This window comes from Ailuropoda melanoleuca, chromosome 18 (assembly GCF_002007445.2).
Source record: "Ailuropoda melanoleuca isolate Jingjing chromosome 18, ASM200744v2, whole genome shotgun sequence".
Classification (NCBI taxonomy): Eukaryota; Metazoa; Chordata; class Mammalia; order Carnivora; family Ursidae; genus Ailuropoda; species Ailuropoda melanoleuca.
Genome location: NC_048235.1, coordinates 13,359,652 through 13,375,045, shown reverse-complemented (window position 1 = coordinate 13,375,045; position 15,394 = coordinate 13,359,652). Strand labels below are relative to the sequence as shown.

General features: G+C 42.0%; 1 protein-coding gene and 1 long non-coding RNA gene across 5 annotated transcripts in view; one reads left to right on the top strand and one right to left on the bottom strand.

Annotated features, from left to right (window-relative positions):
- The first annotated feature begins 1,435 nt into the window (after window positions 1-1,435).
- Window positions 1,436-11,913, top strand: LOC117797104. Of its 2 annotated transcripts, XR_004621993.1 has the most exons (4): window positions 1,436-3,229; window positions 4,690-5,368; window positions 9,526-11,098; window positions 11,310-11,913. It is a non-coding gene; the product is annotated as an uncharacterized LOC117797104 (long non-coding RNA). The 2 variants fall into 2 exon arrangements; XR_004621992.1 differs by lacking the exons at window positions 9,526-11,098; window positions 11,310-11,913 and having other exon boundaries at window positions 4,690-6,121.
- Window positions 9,562-15,394, bottom strand: part of PRIMPOL (primase and DNA directed polymerase) — a 51,393-nt gene continuing 45,560 nt past the window's right edge. For all 3 annotated transcript variants that reach the window (XM_002914017.4, XM_011237580.3, XM_034647756.1), the window contains 3 exons: window positions 13,121-13,203; window positions 12,997-13,043; window positions 9,562-9,832 (listed from right to left, as the gene is read on the bottom strand). In XM_002914017.4, coding sequence (XP_002914063.1) covers window positions 9,587-9,832; window positions 12,997-13,043; window positions 13,121-13,203 — 376 coding nt within the window. In that variant the 3' untranslated portion in view covers window positions 9,562-9,586. The remainder of the gene's footprint in view (window positions 9,833-12,996; window positions 13,044-13,120; window positions 13,204-15,394) is intronic.

The following is a 15,394-nucleotide window of genomic DNA, read 5'->3' as shown; positions in this document are numbered from 1 at the left end:
GACCAAGAAAGGTACAAAGAACAACAAAAGCAACCAGAAAATGGTTAACAAAATGACTTTCGATATGCTCCAATCATAAGACACAGTGTCGCTAAATGGATTTAAAAACTGAGCCATCTACATGCTGCCTACAAGAAACACATGTCAGACCTAAACACAGACTGAGAGCGAAGGAATGGAATAAGATGATACTCCACGCAAACGGAATGGGGAAAAAAGCTGGTGCAGCAATACTTAGACTTTAAAACAAAGCCTGTAACAGGACAGAGAAGGGCATTCCATCACGATCAGGGGTCAATACAAGAAGAGGATAGAACATTCACAAACATCTATGTACCCAACACAGGAGCACATAAACACCAAGCGGGTATTAGACATAAAGGGAGAAATTAACAATACAGTAATAATACGGGACTTTAATACCCCCACTAAATCTGTGTCATCCAGAGAGAAAATCGATGAGGAAACCTTGGCCTTAAACGACACATTAGACCAGAGGGGCTTAATATATACAGAACATTTCATCCCAAAACTATGGAATACACGTTCATTTCACGTGCACCTGGAGTTTTCTCCAAGAAAGATCACATGTCTCAAATTCAGGCAAACCGAAATCGTATTAAGCATCTTCTCTGATTATAACAGTATAAAACTAGAAATCAATAAGAAAACTGGAAAAAATACAAATGTGGAGAATAAGCAACATGCTACTGGACAACCAATGAACTGATGAAGAAATCAAAGAGGAAACTGAAAAATACCGTGGGACAGAGAAAATGGAAACAATTTTCCACAATCTAGGGGACACAGCAACAGCAGTTCTCAGAAGGAAGTTCATAGTGATACGGGCTTACCTCAAGAAGCAAGAAAAGTCCCAAATAAACAATCTTACTTTATACTAGAAAAAGAAGACCAAAGCCCAAAGTTAGCAGAAGGAAGGAAATAATAAACACCAGAGAGGAAATAAATGGAGAATAAAAAAATGAATAGAAAAGATTAGTGAAACTAAAAGCTGGTTCTTTGAAAAGATAAAATGGATAAATCTCTAGCCAGACTCATTAAGAAAAAGAGAAGGGCACCAATAAAGTCAGAACTGGCGGACACCACAGAAATTCTAAGAATCATGAGATTACTACAATTATACACCAACAAAATGGACAACCTAGAAGAAAGTGATAAATTCTTAATATACAACCTTCTAAGACTGAAACACTAAGAAATAGAAAATCCGAGTAGACCAATTATAAGTAATGAAACGGAATCTGTCATTTAACAACTCCCAAAAAACTAAAGCCCGAGACGAGGCGATCTCACAGGTAAATTCTACCCAACATTTAAAGAGGTAGTACCTCTTCTTCTCAAATTATTCCAGAAAACTGAAGAGAAGGAGTGCTTTCAAATTCATTTTACAAGGTCAGCATAACTNAAGGCGAACTCGGCACTGACCGCTCTGCCACCGGATCTCTCAGCTCGGCCTGCGAGGCAGCCTCCGTAGAGATTCCGAGCACAGACTCTGGGACGAGGCTGCCCGGGTTTGAACCCAGGTTCCGCCACTTACCGGCTGTGCACCGTGGGGCAGGCTGTAACGAGCCCTATACCCACCCCTCCCAGGGTGCTGCGAGAATTAAGTGAATAAATCGACACGAAGCGGACGCGTTCAGTTCGGGCTGTGTGTTCCCGGCTCTTGTCAATGCGCCGTCGGCGCGGCACTCGTGTGGACGCGTCCCGCGTGGGGCCGGGCGGTGTCGGCGGTGGGGTTCGGAAGCCGGGCGTGCTGCAGCCGTCGGGGCTGCGGGCGGTGGTCCGTGCGGCCGACTCGGCCGCGGGAGCTGAGGGGCAGTGAGCAGCGGACAGGGCGGCAGTCGGCTCTACTCTGCGCTCGGAGGCACAGGGCGAGAGAAGGCTGTTACCAGAGAGGGCCGCCTGTAGCTCATTACAGTGCGGAGTTTACAGAAGATGCCAGAGAAGTTAGGAGGAGGGAGAGCTTGGGTGTCTAGCCCGGTGGCTCCCCGTCCAGCCTGTGGCCTGGGGTCAAGCTTCCACCGGCTCAGGCCTAAAGAAAACCGCGTTTGAACGAGCTTCCTGTGTGTGCCGGGCACTGGCCTAAAGCTTTATGTATTCGTCCGTTACCCTCATAATCCTGGAGGTGGGTTTCATGCCGGTTTCATAAGAAAAAGACATTTTAAAGTCCGGCTTCTTGGTTCCTTTTCTAGATACAATTCTAGACATTGAAAAGTACATCTTGAAAAGGCCTAGAAAGAATGCGGTGTATCGTTATTCTGACATTACATGTAGAAAATCGCAGGCCAGGGGGAGGTGACTTACCCACAACCCCGTCCCTAGGAAGTCGGGGGCCAGGATCCCTGTCTGCAGCCGGGCTGGCAGCCCTGCGCTCCTGGCCACAGCTCTTGTCAGCTTTTCCACAACGCTGCATTTGCTCAACAGACACAACTGTTCAAAGGACTTTTCTAAAATTACATTAGAGGACAGTTGCTTTTTAAAAGAATAAAAAATTGGCAGCCTCTGCCCTTCCTTGTCCATAAAATTCAAGATATCCCTTTTTATTTTATAGATAAGAAACTAAGACACCGGGAGAGATAGCTTACCTATGCATTTTTCATCCAGGCATTCTGATCATTTTTCCACTGGTTTTATTGGATCTTGGAAAATGGGCAAAGGGAAGGTCTTTCATCCACACTTCTGCTGTTGCCCTGCAGCGCGCACACCCTGGCCGAGGCTGGGAGAAGTGAACCGCGTTGTTGTAATTCAGTAGTTCCCCACAGTTCCCACAAAATGCCCAGATGGGCTGTGGGCCATACAAGGCATCTGCGGGTGTCATTTCTAATCACTCACTGTGTATTGTATTTCAGAGTTTGGTCTATATTTTAAATTGAAATCTAGACCCTGCCACACATTCATAATTTCAGAACTGAAGGTATTTTTAAAGACCTAGCCCCCGTCCCCTGCGTGGGCCTGCCTCAGTGGACCCGTGCACTCAGCCTCTGACCCTGTGGGCTGTTGCACCTTCCTGCAGGCGTTCCTTTGGGGGACATCGTGTTGTTGTTGTTGCAGGTTAGACCCGCAGCTGAAACAACTACAAATAAAATATGATGAACTTAAGGAGAGAAGAGCTTCCCTGAGGAATGCAGCGTGTTTCTTATCGAACCTAAAACAGCTTCATCAAGATTATTTGGATATTCAAGAGAAAGAACCTTATGTAAAGGAAACGGTAACTTTAATTTTTATTTTTCACTGTGATTCAGAAGATCCAGGGCATNACTGATGAAGAAATCAAAGAGGAAACTGAAAAATACCGTGGGACAGAGAAAATGGAAACAATTTTCCACAATCTAGGGGACACAGCAACAGCAGTTCTCAGAAGGAAGTTCANTGACAGCCAGCTCAGATCAAGAGAAGTTTAAGTTACAGGAAAAAAAAAAAACAGAATTTTACATGAAATGTAAATACATATAGCTTATGATCATACTTGTATTCTTCACTTCGAAATTCAATATTAAGTTTTTTTACACTGATTTAGAAGCCTTCAGTTTGTATATTAGATCTGAAAATAGAATGCTTTTACATCAATGTTTCCTGTGACAGCACCCAGAGACTCTAAAGCTTGCTTGGAGTGGAGATTTAGTGACTAACTTGGAGATGATCATAGCACTGTTTGAATTTGAACATAACTTTGGTGAAAACAGAGACTTGAGACTCGACTTTGTTCGGAATACACTACTCTTACTAAGTGTCCTTTGCGTACCCACAGGCCTTCTGTGCTCTCTTGTAGGGTCTGTCTTCCTTTGTGCAAAGTAGATATTTGAGGATCTGTCCTCCTTCCTAAACCAGAACTCTAACACCAAATGTTAGTCCTACCCCTCATGCCTCCCTGAAAGCAAGTGTCCCACGGCAGCCTGAATACCGTAGGCTCTCAAATATCTGTTTGACTGAAGTCCACAGTAATAGGGTAGGGTAGAGTCTAGAAAAAATGATTATGTGGGCGGTAGTAACAGTTGCACAGCTTCTCTGCTCAAGGCTGCTCTTTTCATTACTAAGGAAAACACACTGAGGACATGAAATTCAACAATCACCCTAAGTATGAGCAAATCCTGTAAGGGGATGCAGTCCCTCATCCTTGGATGCAGCTCACAACACGAAGCTTGGGTTTGTTATTTCCAAATCATGAGTTGGGTTTTGATTTCTGACTTATGTTGAGTTTGTATTCTAATTTCGTCTTTAGTCTTGCCCATAAATTTTTCTAGATGATGACTTCTTTCCTCATGAACTTTTATGGGCCTGGAATTCTCCTTCCAATAATTCTTCCAGTAAAAGTTAATCTGCCTTACAGTTTTCTGGGTTTAAAATAGGCATGAGGTCAGCAGACTTGCCCAAACCAAGCCTCAATCTGTATGAGGAATGATTTTGTTTTAAATAATTAATTTAGATGCCATAGTTCTTGGAACCAACTGGTCTTCTGGGAGAAGATCAGCCTAAGCTTTCTAGAGCAGTCCCTGGTAACCTTATTAATTATGCCCTAAGGAAAAGGATTAAACCAATTTTTTAAATGATCCTAAGGAATTTAAAAAATGAAAGTCAATGAAAAGCTCTACTTAGCCCTGAGCCGTATAACCGGTAGGGTTATAAAAGTTTTTGATGCCTGTTAATCCAAATATAATTTTCCTTCAACAGTATGATTCATCCAGCCTTCCAGCTCTGTTACTCAAAGCGAGAACCCTTCTGGGAGCTGGAAACCACCTACAAAATATCAACCATCAATTAGAGAAGCTCCTGGACCAGAAAGACCGGTCTACTGGAACGTGACTCTACACAGACCAGTCCCCTGCTCCTGCTGTTGCCTCTGACACTGTCCTTTTGTAAATAAACATGGAGACGTTAGACTTGTCTTGTACCTCAGGCTGGCTTGTCACCAAACTTTACTATTACTTTGTTCGTGGTCCGTTGGTTTGAGTGACCACGTTAAGCAGCAAGTTTGATTGTATAAGTGGTCTCAGAGGCCACGTTCCAGACGCTAACCGACCAGACGCTGACCGACAAGAGTTCTAACCTGAATCGGCAGAGGGCGGCGTTCTGAGACGGCACAGAAAGACCCTGAACTCGCCGAATGTACAGCAGTTCCCCCTGCAGAACACCCAAGGCCTGACGGAAGCGCCGCTGCACAGACGCCGGGGGACCCCACGGTGAGAGATGGACGCGCGGTGACGGTGGGAACCCCTAGCCTGAAGTGATGGCCCGCAGCAGGAGGACGAACACTGAGGGGCCTACATGCCGACTTGCCAGCCCGGGGCGCACAGCAAAAAAAAAAAAAAAATCCAAAACCAAAATATCAGTCTGAAGGACAAAGAGACTTGTAAGTGAAGGAAACCCATTTACTAACCTTAGAATATCCGCCATGCTGTAGGGCAAGTGCTGGAACTCTCTGGGGCTGGAGGGGCTGTGGAGTACCATTGTTTACTTTCCCCCTCTGCCTGGAGAGCCTGGCTGCAGCAGGCTCCGGGCCCTCGAACCCTCCTCTAGGGCTGTCCCCTTGAGCGCCTGGGCCTCTAGACCTGGCAGCTGCAGGGTGGTGTGCAGAGCCCCAGCTGTTCCCCCGGCACTGCCTGTGCACCAGGACACCCCAGCCCACGCCCACTCCAGCTCCAGCCAACCCCCTGGGACACCCCTGACACAGTGTGCCAGGACCCCCCAACCTGTGTACACACCAGCTCCAGCCACGTCGCTGGGGCGGCAGTAGTGAAGAGGAGACCAGGACCATCTGGCCTGTGCCCACTGCAGCCGTTCTGGCCCAGCACACACCCCCTCCACCCCAGGCACAGAGGAGCCTGGGACTGCCTGGCCCAGGCTAGCCCCAGCCATCCCACCAAGGATTAGAAATGACTATAATTTTTTTTTTTTTTTAAGATTTTATTTATTCAACAGAGCTAGAGACAGCCAGTGAGAGAGGGAACACAAGCAGGGGGAGTGGGAGAGGAAGAAGCAGGCTCATAGCAGAGGAGCCTGATGTGGGGCTCAATCCTATAACGCTGGGATCACGCCCTGAGCCGAAGGCAGACACTTAACCGCTGTGCCACCCAGGCGCCCAGAAATGACGACTATCATTTTANTCGATCCTATAACGCTGGGATCACGCCCTGAGCCGAAGGCAGACGCTTAACTGCTGTGCCACCCAGGCGCCCAGAAATGACGACTATCATTTTAAAATAAATAGACTGTTTTATATATAGGTCAATATATATGAACCTTGTGATAACCAAAACCCTAAACCAGACAAAGTGAAAGGAACCCAAACACTAAAGAAAACCATCAAACCAGGGAAGAGACCAAGAAAGGTACAAAGAACAACAAAAGCAACCAGAAAATGGTTAACAAAATGACTTTCGATATGCTCCAATCATAAGACACGGTGTCGCTAAATGGATTTAAAAACTGAGCCATCTACATGCTGCCTACAAGAAACACACGTCAGACCTAAACACAGACTGAGAGCGAAGGAATGGAATAAGATGATACTCCACGCAAACGGAATGGGGAAAAAAAGCTGGTGCAGCAATACTTAGACTTTAAAACAAAGCCTGTAACAGGACAGAGAAGGGCATTCCATCACGATCAGGGGTCAATACAAGAAGAGGATAGAACATTCACAAACATCTATGTACCCAACACAGGAGCACATAAACACCAAGCGGGTATTAGACATAAAGGGAGAAATTAACAATACAGTAATAATACGGGACTTTAATACCCCCACTAAATCTGTGTCATCCAGAGAGAAAATCGATGAGGAAACCTTGGCCTTAAACGACACATTAGACCAGAGGGACTTAATATATACAGAACATTTCATCCCAAAACTATGGAATACACGTTCATTTCACGTGCACCTGGAGTTTTCTCCAAGAAAGATCACATGTCTCAAATTCAGGCAAACCGAAATCGTATTAAGCATCTTCTCTGATTATAACAGTATAAAACTAGAAATCAATAAGAAAACTGGAAAAAATACAAATGTGGAGAATAAGCAACATGCTACTGGACAACCAATGAGCTGATGAAGAAATCAAAGAGGAAACTGAAAAATACCGTAGGACAGAGAAAATGGAAACAATTTTCCACAATCTAGGGGACACAGCAACAGCAGTTCTCAGAAGGAAGTTCATAGTGATACGGGCTTACCTCAAGAAGCAAGAAAAGTCCCAAATAAACAATCTTACTTTATACCTAAAGGAGCTAGAAAAAGAAGACCAAAGCCCAAAGTTAGCAGAAGGAAGGAAATAATAAACACCAGAGAGGAAATAAATGGAGAATAAAAAAATGAATAGAAAAGATTAGTGAAACTAAAAGCTGGTTCTTTGAAAAGATAAAATGGATAAATCTCTAGCCAGACTCATTAAGAAAAAGAGAAGGGCACCAATAAAGTCAGAACTGGCGGACACCACAGAAATTCTAAGAATCATGAGATTACTACAAACAATTATACACCAACAAAATGGACAACCTAGAAGAAAGTGATAAATTCTTAATATACAACCTTCTAAGACTGAAACACTAAGAAATAGAAAATCTGAGTAGACCAATTATAAGTAATGAAACGGAATCTGTCATTTAACAACTCCCAAAAAACTAAAGCCCAAGACGAGGCGATCTCACAGGTAAATTCTACCCAACATTTAAAGAGGTAGTACCTCTTCTTCTCAAATTATTCCAGAAAACTGAAGAGAAGGAGTGCTTTCAAATTCATTTTACAAGGTCAGCATAACTGATAACCAAAACCAGACAAAGATCTCACAAAGAAAATTACAGGGTCATGAGAGCGAGCCCCAGGTTGGGCTCTGTGCTGGGCATGGAGCCTGCTTAAGATTCTCTCTCTCCCTCTCCCTCAGCCCTTACCCCTCCCTCTTTCTATGTGTTTTTGTTTTGGTTTTGGTTTTTAGAGGACCAATCTCTTTAGGCAAGGGCAATAAAAGCTGAAATTAACAAATGGGATTATATCAAACTCAAAAGCTTCTGCACAGCAAAGGAAACAATCAACAAAATGAAAAGGCAACCTACTGAAAGGGAAAAGATATCTGTAAATCATATATTCAATAAGAGGTTAATATCCAAAATATACAAAGAACTTGCACAATATAAAAAAAAATTTAAATGGGCAGAGAACTTGAATAGACATTTTTCCAAGGAAGATAAACACACAGACAACAGACATGTGAAAAGATGGCTCAATAACACTGGTCACCAGGGAAATGCAAATCAAAACCAAATGAAGGGGACGCCTGGGTGCCTCAGTTGGTTAAGCATCTGCCTTCAGCTCAGGTCATGATCCCGGGGTCCTGGCATCAAGACCCACATCTGGCGCCCCGCTCAGCAAAGAGTCTGCTCCTCCCTCTCCCTCTGGCCCTCTACCCCGCTCATGCGCTTGCGTGTGCTTTCTCTCTCTCAAATAAATAAAATCTTAAAAAAAAAAAAAAAAACCACAGTGAGTATCATACCTCACACCCATCAGATTGCTATTATCAAAAAGATAAGAAATAACAAGTGTTGGTGAGGATGTAGAGAAAAGGGAACGCTCGTGCACTGTTGGTGGGAATGTAAGTAAGTTGGTGCAACCACTATGGAAAACAGTATGGAGGTTCCTCAAAAACTCAGAAATACCATATGATCCAGTAATTCCACTTCTTCTGGGTATTTACCTGAAGAAAATGAAAACACTAAGAGGAATGTATCATACTTAGGTTTACTGAAGTGTTACTGTTTCCTGAAGCAGCCAAGATATGGAAGCAACCTAAGTGTCCACTGATAGATGAATAAAGAAAATGAGTGCATACACACCACACACACACACACACACACACACACACACACACAGAGGAATATTACACAGCCATAAGAGAATAAAAAATAAAAACCTGGCCTTTTGTAACCACATGGCTGGAAGTAGAGTGTATTATGCTGAGTGAAATAAGTCAAAGACAAATTCCATATGACTACATTTATATGTGGAATCTATAAAACCAAAAAGAAACAATCTCCTAGATACAAGAAATTATTGGTTATAAGAGGGAGGAGGGGTTGGGGGGGGTGAGAAAGGTGAAGAGATTAAGAGGTATAAACTTCCAGTTACAGAATAAGTCATGAGGATGTGATATGCAGTAGAGGGCATATAGTCAGTAATACTGCAATAACTGTGTGATGACATGGTAACTAGACTTACCATGGGGATCATTTTGTAATGTTTAAAGAGATCAGCAGGATATATACCTGAATAGGATACTGTATGTCAAATATACTTCAATTAAAAATTTTTAATAAGATTTAGAGTCTTAACCTATAAATAGACATGCAAAATTAAGCTGATATGAACACAGGCCAACTCTGGTCAATCAATAAGATTTCTAAGCTAATTTTCAATAAAACCGGCTTACTTCAGTAAAAACTAGGAATTGAGAAGTGATGAAACTTGGTTTTTATAAACAGGTTTAATAAGAAGTTACTCTAACTTAATATATTTAGGTTACTAAACCGTCTTCAGGCCAAATCACAGCCGGTTACGTAAGAGTCCGCGGCTAATGAGCTACTCTTGTAATACCTGCGTGATCGGTTCATCGGGGACCAGCGTCTCCGCCGCAGTACCGAGCAGACCGCACTCTGCAGCTTCGGCCAGTTCGGCATCTTCAGCAGCTTCCACAAAGTCAGCCTCGTCAAGGCCACTGTCCCAGGCGGCATCGGAAATGGCATCTTTTGACGACAGACCCGATGGCGGCTCATGAGGATTCTGGGTGTCACTGTTCATGGTTTCAGCTGCCGTGAACTCTTCTTCCTTTGGTTGGAAAGGGGAAGGTGGGGGAGAGTGTGAAAGGGAGAAAATACAGGTCGGTCAAGGAGAATATGTGCTGCTCTCACTCGACAGTCTATGTTAAATTAAGGTACTCGGTATAAGATCAGTTCTTGCACAGACACTAAATATTCTGGATGATACTGTCTCTAAGACAGTCGCCATGGGAATGAGTTCATTGATTCAAATGTTGCTGCCACCGTAGCTCAGATACTCGAAACTCTAAATCTGGAAATGCCCCCCACCCCAGTACGTTTTTTTCAATATACACAGATGGGGCTAGATGGGTAGATTGAATTTTTTATAAAGCAGATAATCCAGCTGAAGGCAAACTGGAAAGTCTATCTGCAATCTTAAAAGGCTGATTTTTCTATTTATAAAATATTTTAAGAATAACATGAATTTAAAAACTGTTAAAAACAGTTGAGACAACTGGCAAGATAGTATGGATTTGCATATTAGATAACAGTATTGTATCAACATTCAATTTCCTGAATTTTAAAATTTTACCATATTCATTTAAGAATATCCTTAAGCTAAATATCTCTAGCTACATGCTTAAACGTGAAGAGATGTAGGGTTCTGATGGCTGCAAATTCCCCTCAAGAGATTTGTGATGGACTGAATGTATTACCCCACATTCCTGAGTTGAAATCTTAACCCCCGATGTCATGGTATTAGGAAGGACGCTGTTGGGAGGCGATTAGGTCTTGAGGGTACAGCCCTCATGACTGGGATCAGTAACCTTATAAAAGGGACCCCAGAGACCTCCTTCATCCCTGTGACGGAGGGTGGGGGTGGGGGGGGCGGCGAGAAGATGGCTATGACCCAGACAGCGACCGGGCACCAGATCGGCCAGTGCCCTGAGCTCAGACTTCCAGCCGCAGAACTGTGAGAAAGGAACTTCTGTGGTTCATAAGCCATCCAGTGTATGGTATCGTGTTATAGCAGCCTGAATGGACTAAAACAAAAAGTCATCCAAAAATAACAACGTGCGCCCGAACAGCAGAGGGAGAAAACAAACATGGCCAAGTGTTGACGATGGCAAATCTAGGTGAATGGAGAGCGTGCTGTCCTTGGACAATATTTCTATAGGGGGAAAATACCAGAAATGTTTAAAAAACTAAGATGATCAATGCAACAGAAAAACAGGTAACTAACACTGACTGGTAATTCATTTTAAAATACTAAAAGCAAAAAAGCCAGAGGAAGCAGAAATGCAAAATATAAACTGTTAAAACGATGTGACAGGTACACNTTATGGGATCGAGCCCCACGTCAGGCTCCTCAGCTATGAGCCTGCTTCTTCCTCTCCCACTCCCCCTGCTTGTGTTCCCTCTCTCGCTGGCTGTTTCTATCTCTGTCTAATAAATAAATAAAATCTTTAAAAATAAAAAAATAAAAGCAAAAAAGCCAGAGGAAGCAGAAATGCAAAATATAAACTGTTAAAACGATGTGACAGGTACATGGGAATTCATTAAGCTGTTCCATCTTTTATTAATTTTCTACTTTAAATAATAAAAAAAAGTTCTGTCCGAGCAGCGGTAATACAACATACCAAAATACTTTCAACTTGGCATTACTGGATAAGCAGAAAAAGCCATTTTTAAAAATTCACTGACACCACAAAAACATGCATCAAAATCAGCCTCCAAACACACAAGGATGACATACACCTCCTCTTAGAGGCAAAGTTTATTTAAAAGATTTAATTTTCTCTTGGGTATTTCAGGAACATTTTAACCTAATAGTGTACCAGGGAAGCTGGCTGTCAGCTACGTTGGTCCAGCTCCTGTCTATCTTAGATGTATGAATTTTTTCCAGAGACAGTTTTCGGTCCAATCGAATGGGTAGCAGACCATTATCTAGAATGTAGACTGAGCACTTAGCCTGTAGCACGTAACTTTCATTCTAACCAGAACACTAGAAAGGAAAAGGCTGATAGATGTGGGAAAAAAGAACACTAAAATGTTCATTCTAGAAAATAACCTGATCAAAGAGTTAATAAAAAGTTCCCGTAAAATATCAATAAGACCTCAGAGAAAAGTGGACAGAGGTCAGCCACTGACAATAGACTGAGCACTTAGCCTGTAGCACGTAACTTTCATTCTAACCAGAACACTAGAAAGGAAAAGGCTGATAGATGTGGGAAAAAAGAACACTAAAATGTTCATTCTAGAAAATAACCTGATCAAAGAGTTAATAAAAAGTTCCCGTAAAATATCAATAAGCCTCAGAGAAAAGTGGACAGAGGTCAGCCACTGACAATAACAAATACAAACAGGAAATCTGAAAGAAGTTCCACTTCCTCAATACATTAAGAAATGTAAACTAAAATGACTAAAATACCACTTTTTGTATTTTATGGTATTAAATACCAAACAGGGTGGTAAGGACTAAAAGGTAAAAATAAACAATGTTGGCAAAAATGCAGGGTAAACTGGTGCTCTCTTTAATTGTGAAGCCTAATTTCCTACCATTTTTATGGATACCGACTAGTAATAAGCACTCGTGAAAATGAACTTGGAAAAAAGCCTATAAGATAGGATGCATACCGTGACCTTGAAAATATACACACGTGAGCACACATCAACAGAAATTCTGGAAGACAGATGCTGAAACACATCAGTTACCCCTGAGTGGTCAAATTCTAGCTGAGGATAAGTTTATTCCCTTTGGCTTTTCATGTATTTTCTAATTTTTTCTCACAATGAATGTGAATGATTTGGGTAAATAAAACTTTTTAAAAAGGACAAGGTTAAGTAGGCCATCTGGTAATATCTACCAAAATTTAAAATGCACACACCCTTTGACATAATTCTACTTCTAGCAATTCTACCTACAGACAGAGTTGCTGAAGGAAACACAAAGGGGAGTACTTTGGTATTCTTTGTAAAGCCAAGAATGGGAGACTTGTCCCCTGGCTGGGCGTGGTCACACAGGTGCGTCTGCAATTCGGTGTGAGAGCGTGCAGGTGCGCACGAGCAGACGCGTGGGGCCATTGGCACGGTCACTAGGGCACACTCCTAAGTGACATGTACTGAAGAGTGTGTTCACAGACTGCACACATCCGGACATGGCGCACAGCTCAATTATACCATCCTACCGAGAACAGATTAGGAATGAGAGAAACTCAAACCCGCACCCACCTCTTTCAGAAGAAACAGGAGACTCACTTCAGCAGGTAATGGAAAACCTGAACAAGAAAAAATAGTTTGACTACTTTATGTAGATAGCCAATTTTCACTTGATATGCACACAAAAATAACTCACAGGCCGATTTGAAGTTTTCTGCTTTACATACAGGGTCATGACATTTCTGATACCAAACTTCATTTTTCAGATCAACCAAAATCCTTTACATTGGGAAAAAAAAAAAAGGAAAAAGTTATTACTTAATCCCCGGACTAGATGGAAAACAAAATTCATCTATGTGCTGCTTACCAAAGACGTGCCTAAGACTTCAAGATGGAGACAAGGTAAAAAGTAAAAGGATGGAAATGTACACCAACCCAAAGAAAACTCTGGTTGTCAAAAATAGCACCCAAAATGGACTTTAGGGCAAAAAATACACATCGACAAAAGTTCCTCTTGAGAAGACCTAATTCCTGACGTGTACCCACCAAATACGATAGCTTCAAAATGCATGAGCAAAACTGACAGGACTCCAAGGATAAACCACTCATCTACCATAAATCAAGATTTTAAAAAACATTCTTTTAGTAATTGATACAAATAATCACAAAAAATTCAGTAAGGGTACAGAAAATTTGAATGATCTAAAAAGCAATTTTTAATAAAATTAAAAGCAATTAACAAGTTTGCTATAATAGGCATATATGAACACTGCCTCAGATCATTAGAAGCGGTTCGCTACAACCACGTATAAAAAGCAATTATAAAAACTGACTATGCTAGGTACCATGTCAATTGCATTTAAAGTATTCACACAACACAGTTCTCACCACAAGGCAAATTATTTAGAAATAAGTAACAGAGGGGCACCTGGGTGGCTCAGTCGGTTAAGTATCTGACTCTTGGTATTGGCTTGGGTCATGATCTCAGGGTCCTGGGATCAAGCCTGGCATTGGGCTCCGCTCCCCACAGAGTTTGCCTGTCCCCTATCCTATGCCTACCCCCACCATGTGCTCACCCTCTCTTTCTCTCAAATAAATAAAATCTTAAAAAAAGTAACAGAAAATAGCTAATAGAAACCGATAACTTGGAAATTAAAACATCAATTACTCAAAAATCATGATGGAAATTAGAAAATGTTTGGAAGTGAATGGAATTGAAAATACATGTTAAAATATGTGAAACAGAGCTAAAATGATCTTTGGAGAGAAATTTAGAATCCTAAACGAATAATTTATAAAAAAGAATGGCTAAAGACCAATAAGTAACTAACTTGGGAAATGAACAGGCTTCACCTGTGCCTTTGGACTCCTTGAATCTCTCAAAGTGTTAGTGAACCCCGACAGTGGGTAAGATCTGTTTCGGATGTGGTTTGATCACCCAACCTCACATGCATTAGAGATCAGGTAGATTCAGACGAAAGCCACCGTACCGTCTTACACCACCAGACCAGCCAGAGGTTTTTAAAACACACCTCGAGTGTTGGTGAGAATATGGAACAGGAGAAAATCCGAAAACACTGCTGGTGGGAGTACACGCTCGCTGACCATTTGGGGAAATACCTTATTACCTAGTAAAATGAAATATGTGCATATCCTACGACACCGATTCTGCTTTCCAGGCACATACTTTGAGAAACTCTCGCATACCTGCCGCGGGCGAGATGTACGAGAGTATTTGTAGCTTCATCGTGCACACTAGCAAGCCGCGTGCCCACAGGAGGAAAACAGACTGGCACGTTTATATTTATGTAACGGCACAGAGTGAAAAAGAGAGAAGAAACATCTACATGTTGCATCACAAATTCAATGTTGACTGAAAAGCAATTCAAAGGATGCAATTTACACAAGATTCAAAAACATGTAAAACAAAACAATATATTGTTTGGAAATATAAGTATATATGGGGAAAAACATTTAAAGAAAGCAAGGGAAAGATTAACACAAAACCCAGGATAACGGTTATTATTATCTCAGATGGTCAGAGGAAAGGAGGAAATTGGGGTTGGTTCCACAGAGTGCTTCTGGGGTTCGGTCAAGGTCTGCTTCTTACGGTGGGTGGCAGACAGGACAAGTGATCGTTTCAGTGTTAGTCTTTGAAGTGTACCTACACATTATAATCCATGCTTTTTTTTTTCATAGTTCAGAAAAAGAAGAGATTATGGATACATAATGGAACCAGGTGATTTTTCAGAAAGAAATATGTAGGAACGTGGGAATCTCAAAAAGTTAACAGATGATCACCTTATGATAATGACTTTCTGGTGAACTTATATGCACAGAGCAAAAGACTAGAAAGATACACCAAAATCGCAACCACAGTTATCACTGGTTCTGGGCCGGGCGGCTTTTCCTTTGTGTTATTCTATGCGATAGCTTTTGCATATTGAGCATATAGTTTTTGACTTTTTTT